Source organism: Siphateles boraxobius, unplaced genomic scaffold (genome assembly GCF_051911475.1).
Source record: "Siphateles boraxobius isolate OS27281-9 unplaced genomic scaffold, OSU_SipBor_1 73, whole genome shotgun sequence".
In the NCBI taxonomy this organism is placed as follows: Eukaryota; Metazoa; Chordata; class Actinopteri; order Cypriniformes; family Leuciscidae; genus Siphateles; species Siphateles boraxobius.
Genome location: NW_027509201.1, coordinates 619001 through 625000, shown reverse-complemented (window position 1 = coordinate 625000; position 6000 = coordinate 619001). Strand labels below are relative to the sequence as shown.

At 38.1% G+C, this 6000-nt stretch overlaps 2 protein-coding genes across 5 annotated transcripts in view; one reads left to right on the top strand and one right to left on the bottom strand.

The window, feature by feature from the left end:
* Nucleotides 1–188: 188 nt before the first annotated feature.
* On the top strand, nucleotides 189–1935 carry cox5b2 (cytochrome c oxidase subunit 5B2). The gene is made up of 4 exons (XM_077217419.1): nucleotides 189–347; nucleotides 1052–1122; nucleotides 1215–1314; nucleotides 1702–1935. Exons 1-4 carry the CDS (start codon nucleotides 251–253, stop codon nucleotides 1812–1814), a joined length of 381 nt encoding a protein of 126 aa, XP_077073534.1. The 5' UTR covers nucleotides 189–250; the 3' UTR covers nucleotides 1815–1935.
* Nucleotides 1936–1998: 63 nt separating this feature from the next.
* Nucleotides 1999–6000, bottom strand: part of herc4 (HECT and RLD domain containing E3 ubiquitin protein ligase 4) — a 35068-nt gene continuing 31066 nt past the window's right edge. For all 4 annotated transcript variants that reach the window (XM_077217370.1, XM_077217369.1, XM_077217371.1 and 1 more), the window contains exons 22-24: nucleotides 5671–5854; nucleotides 5445–5547; nucleotides 1999–3278 (exon numbers count right to left, since the gene is read on the bottom strand). In XM_077217370.1, the coding sequence (XP_077073485.1) occupies nucleotides 3070–3278; nucleotides 5445–5547; nucleotides 5671–5854 (496 nt within the window). In that variant the 3' untranslated portion in view covers nucleotides 1999–3069. The remainder of the gene's footprint in view (nucleotides 3279–5444; nucleotides 5548–5670; nucleotides 5855–6000) is intronic.

The following is a 6000-nucleotide window of genomic DNA, read 5'->3' as shown; positions in this document are numbered from 1 at the left end:
CTTTTTATTTAGTGTGTTGGTTTTCTTTAAGGAAATAAAGGCAGTCGGAACAGATTTTACTTTTATTTTTACTGTCCTCTCTAATTACACCTGTCCGCTCTACCTGTTCACTTATTGGTCAAAGTCCATCGATACTTCGCTCTGATTGGCCAATCCTCTGTGTCAATCATTTTATTGACTTTCACGGACACTATTTCACTTACTGTAGCGGGAGCGCGCGCGCACAGAAGACTGAAAGTTTAAAGTCAAGATGGCAAGTAAAATCCTCCTGAGAGCCTGTCGAGTGACTCTGATGGGAAGACAAAATATTTTAATGAAAACACCTCAACGTGCGATGGCCGGGAAAGGTAAGTGGCATTTAAGAAATTATCGTTTCTTTATAGAAATTATGATTCATTTGAACTTGCTCGCGATAAATTGTACAGATATAGTTTTTGCACGTGTAATACTAAAGCAACATGATGTCATTTTCTCAGTTTTTTTAATGAATGACATTAGTATAGAAAGACAAAACGGACATATGAAATATCTCGTTAATATCCTGAGAAGATATTTGATATAAGATTTTTGAAAGTAGCTTTAAACACGCTCGACATTTCTTGAAACAATAACGCAGTGACTCGTGTGATTTATAAGGAGAGATTATAATCAAGGTCATTAGTTCTTTATGTTGTGAAGGGCTTTGCTCTGGCCTTTCTTGGCACAAAACTCATGTTCGTGTGCCAGTTATTCTGGATAATGGCGCACAGCAAACTAACTGAGCGTCTCTTTATTTACCCGGTATCTGGCGACACCTAGTGGACAAATGTTGCAATCTCACTCCCAAAACCAAAACAAGTGTATAGTAAAAAATGCTTGGGGGAAATATGTTTATTTAAAATATAAACATATAATAGATAAATTATATATATATTTTTTTACAATTACATAATTTGTTTTACCTTGTGGCGGTACAAATGGCAGTCAAAGCAGATATTTTTCTCTCTCCTGGACTGTATATTGTATATTAAATAGCACTCTCTTACCACCAGTAAGGTTTTTTGTTTTCCAGGTATTCCCACAGATGAGGAACAGGCTGCGGGGCTGGAGAGACGCGTCCTGCAGGCGCTGAAAAAGGGCCAGGTTAAATATAGATGACAGTTTTTGTTTGACCGTAAGATTTGGTGAGTGTTTGGTTTTCATTTTGAACCACGTCGTTTTTGATCTGTTCACAGGATCCATACAGCATATTCAAACCAAAGGAATACACTGGATCCAAAGATGACCCTCATATTGTTCCAAGTATCAATAACAAACGACTGGTTGGCTGCATCTGTAAGACACGCACACGCACGCACGTACATATATATACACACACACACGTGGGCACAAGCACATACATATATATATATATATACATATACACACACACACAAATACATATATAAACATGCACACACATACAGTCAGACACAAGCAAACACATATGAAAGCACGCTCGCACACACATAAATGCATATATAAACGCACACACACACACAAACAGTCAAGACACAAGCGAACACACATGAAAGCACGCTCGCACACACACACTGCACTTTACTAAGCTGTTGGATTTGATGGACCTTATTAGCTATAAATGAGACAATGCAAAAGTACACTAAGAAATGATTTATTTTCAAGGAAGACTCTCCTAATAACCGCGTGTCTTGTGTTGTGAAGGTGAGGAGGACAACACTGCTATCGTTTGGTTCTGGCTTCACGAGGGAAACGCTCAGCGCTGCCCGTCCTGCGGCTCGCACTACAAACTGGTCCATCATGAGCTTCCACACTGAGCTGAAGCTCTCGACCACACACACACACACACACGCACACGCACTTCTGCACAGTGCCTATGCCAAACATGTACAGGACTCAATAATAAAATAAGTTAATACAATAAAGGACTGTAATGAGTTTTTTTGCATTGTAATGTGGAAAAAGATGCTAATGAACATGAAAAAAAAATAACATGAAAACTAGAAAATATTGTGTTTATTTACAATTTACAAACACAAGAAAAATGTCAGCATTTGTTTAATTGCTTCCACATATTCTTCAAAACACACACACACACACAATGGCACAGCAACTAGTAGCTGGGTGTTTTAAGAGTTTTAACTTGAATGTCCTGCACAATGAACGAGTGCAATAACCCAACTCGCTTATTTTTATTGGTCATTTATTATTACTCTGAATTATTATATTTTTTATAGTGAGCATTATAACAGTGATGATGAACACACTCAGACACGGCCCGGCACCTGCTATCAGATTTTGGTACTTAATCTTTGAAAACTAAAAATAAGTCTCAAAACAATGCGTGTTAGTTTTTAGTTAAGGTATATGTCACAAAAGTGGTGTAAGGTCCCTTAAGGACACACTTTATTTTAACATCATGTGCAGAACGATTCTGCATTAATATTACATCCTGAAGTCAATCTGAATGACTTGCTAAACATCGTCGTTTCTTTAAAAGTCACATGACATTAATAACCATTGAATCTGATTGGCTTAGCAAGTGAGAAGTCATTTAGAATAAAATCATATTCTATATAATTAAATCAAAACATGAAAAAACAGGTATTGTAGCGTTACTGGTAACACTGTACTATAAGGTAATATATGCTAATATTTAATATTTTTAGCAGTAAATGCATGTTAACAGTAGCTAATGCATTTTGAACAGACGATGAATAGTGTGTTTATAAATATAAATCACTACAGTGAATTTATAAATGAACAAATTCTGTAAAATGCCGTAAGTTGTTTATGATACTAATGTTAACGTATTGAACCTTATTGTAAAGTGTTACAGGTTAAAAAAGATGAAGAAAGAAAAAAGAAGTGCTTTCCATCACATAAATGTCACCCAGAACCGAGCAAGTAACAAAATACTGATATACAAATAGTGTTTACATGTTTCAGTCCCGCTGGGATGCTGTATTTGCAGAGTTGAGAGTCTTTATTTGAGTAATGCATGATAAATCAAACGTCTCTATGCTAATATCAAAAGCAGCATTGACATCTGAAGCGTGTGGTACCTGCGCGTCACACCAGGTTGAAGCCCTGGTTGTGTTCGATGGCCTGCAGCAGTTTCTCTCGGAGCGTGTCTTTACTCGTGTACTTGGGCAGATCCAGCATGTTGAAGCATGTGTGCGCTACGGGGAAATACTGCTCGCCCCCCCCCGTGGGCTGGATCACCAGCGCCAGGCTCTTCATGCCCATGATGGGGATCCGGTCGCTGCCCGTCAGGAACACTGCAGTAAATGACAGGAAGAATACATGCATACTGAGAGCGAATCGCTTATTTTTTACATATCCCCCACATTTTAACATATCCCAGCAAGCAATAGCCGTCATTTCACAGTCTAGGTTAAAGGGAAAGTTCACCCAAAAATGATAATTCTGTCAGTATTTACTCTCCCTCATGTTGTTCAACCCCGTAAGATCTTCGTTCATCTTCGGAACACGAATTAAGATATTTGTGATTAAATCTGAGAGCTGGATCACTCCTCCATAGGCTTCTAAGGGATTGAAACTTGTTCCCCGAAAAATTATTAAAGACATCGTTAAAATAGTCCAAGTGACTACAGTGGCTCAATCTTAAGTTTATCAAGCGACGAGAATACTTTTTGTGCGCAAAAACAAAAATAATGACTTTATTTCAACTATTGATTTCCTTCTCTGTGGGCCTCGGTCAGTTAGCGTAGTGTGATAGCGTAGAGCTACGCCACAGGTAGGCTCACTATTGGCCGACGCTGGTCATGTGTGTGATGCGTGTGACGTACAACACAGAAACACTTCGCTGTTACACTAGTGAACTCACTCGAGGCCAACAGAGAAGGAAATGAAGAGTTGAAATAAAGTCGTTATTTTTGTTTGTTTTTGCGCACAAAAAGTATTCTCGTCGCTTGATAAACTTAAGATTGAGTCACTGTAGTCACTTGGACTATTTTAACGATGTCTTTAATAACTTTTCGGTGAACAAGTTTCAATCCCTTAGAAGCCTATGGAGGAGTGATCCAGCTCTCAGATTTAATCACAAATATCTTAATTTGTGTTCTGAAGATGAACGAAGGTCTTACGGGGTTGAACAACATGAGGGAGAGTAAATACTGACAGAATTTACATTTTTGGGTGAACTATCCCTTTAACTATAGACCCGATATAGTCCGGCTAGAGTAACCCACTTCAAGACAAAATAACCTTGAATTTGGTAACATGTCAATTTTGCCAGAATAACTTGAGATGTATGATATTCCATCATTAAAGCAAAGTAAACAGTGATTACAAGGTGTTTAGTTTCATTTCCTCACTCATTTCATTTCTTTATCTAATTGATGACGAGTCTATTTTTGGGCGATGGTTTAGACGTCTATTAAATTTTCACTGACAGCCCAAATTTTGCGTTGTTTTAGCCTAGACGTCTAAGCGGTGTTTGGACGGCTATTAGACGTCTTTTAAACGCAAAATTGCTTGCTGGGATGTAGGAAAAAAAGGGGGAGATCAGAAGACAGGAAGGGAGACAAGACATACCCAATTTAAAAGGAACAATTATTGATATAAAAAATTACAGATATCCCCAATAAAGTAATCAATACGCCTGTTAGGTAAAGTTAGATAAACTGCAGGTGTGTTTTATCCTGCTACACTAGTTTAATGACTAATGAGGGTTGCCAACTTCAGCAAAGGACAATAAGGGACAATCTTGATTCTTCATAGGAAAATAATGGGACTAAAAATATTTTAACTGTGTTATTTCATGTCCGCAGTCAAATATGTATAATTTTCTATTATACATTAAGATTTCAAAGGTTGTAATCATATTCAGGTTTGATATATGCAAAACTAGATGCCGTATGCCTGTATGCACATGTACACATGTAGACTACACAAACTGTGCTCCATATGGGTTTAATACTGAACGCTACTGTGACTTTGTGGTCTTAAATACGGGACGATGCCGTATTACACGGACTGGTTGTCAACCTTGAGAACCGAGTTTGATTCCACCACAACAACACAAAATAAAACTGCACATTTGCAACAGGTTGACCAGGTTTGTACATGCATGTAATTGTGTTTCTGTCCTCATGGCAATACACTACTTGTGAATAGGGAAAATACTTTACTATATTTACCCAGTTGATTAATCATAGTACATCAAGACATTTTTTTGTATTACAAGTTTTCTGAAATGTTATGTTTAAACATGCAAATGAAGCATTATCTCATGCACTAATTTGCAATGCATACACTTCCAGAAAGGAAATATGAACATTGGATAAAGCCAGCTTCAAAACTCTAGTTTGCTTGTTTTTAGATATATTACAGACTGTCCAAAACAAGATCTCTCTCTTCATCACTCCAGAAATCAGAAACGCGTGGAAGACTGTGAATCGAAACTCAAATGAATCACTTACGCAGGAACTGTTTCTTCTTCTCCAAAGGCATCTCGTGAAATACTTCCCAGAACATCTTGATGGTGGGGTGATCCGCCCAGTACTCGTTCTTATACTCCGTGCTCTGAGAAACCAATACACACCCAAAGTGAACATACTACAGCATCAAAACATTTCCAAACACCTGCTGTTTTTGTGCCTGAACAGACAGTAAAAGTCCAAGCAAATGACACTAGTGAGATTTTACCTTCTCTAACTCCTTCCAGTCGTAATTGGTGTTTCCTATGACCATGGCTTGTAGTTCGCTGGGCTGGAAAAGCTCCAGAACTTTCCCTCCACACACTTTGTGAAATCCCGCGTGGAAAGCACTGAACTGAGGAGCCACGGAGGTGTTGAATATATAATTAACGTAGGCCTTAACAAACTCCTGCCTGGTAAGGTTGAGAATAGGTTATTTAATATGTATTAATCAAATCGTTAATACGGTACCGCTTTATTTTGATAGTCCACTATAAACACAAGTAACTTTGCAACTACGGCCCTGTTTACACCTGGTGTTGAGATGCAGTTTGGTCGA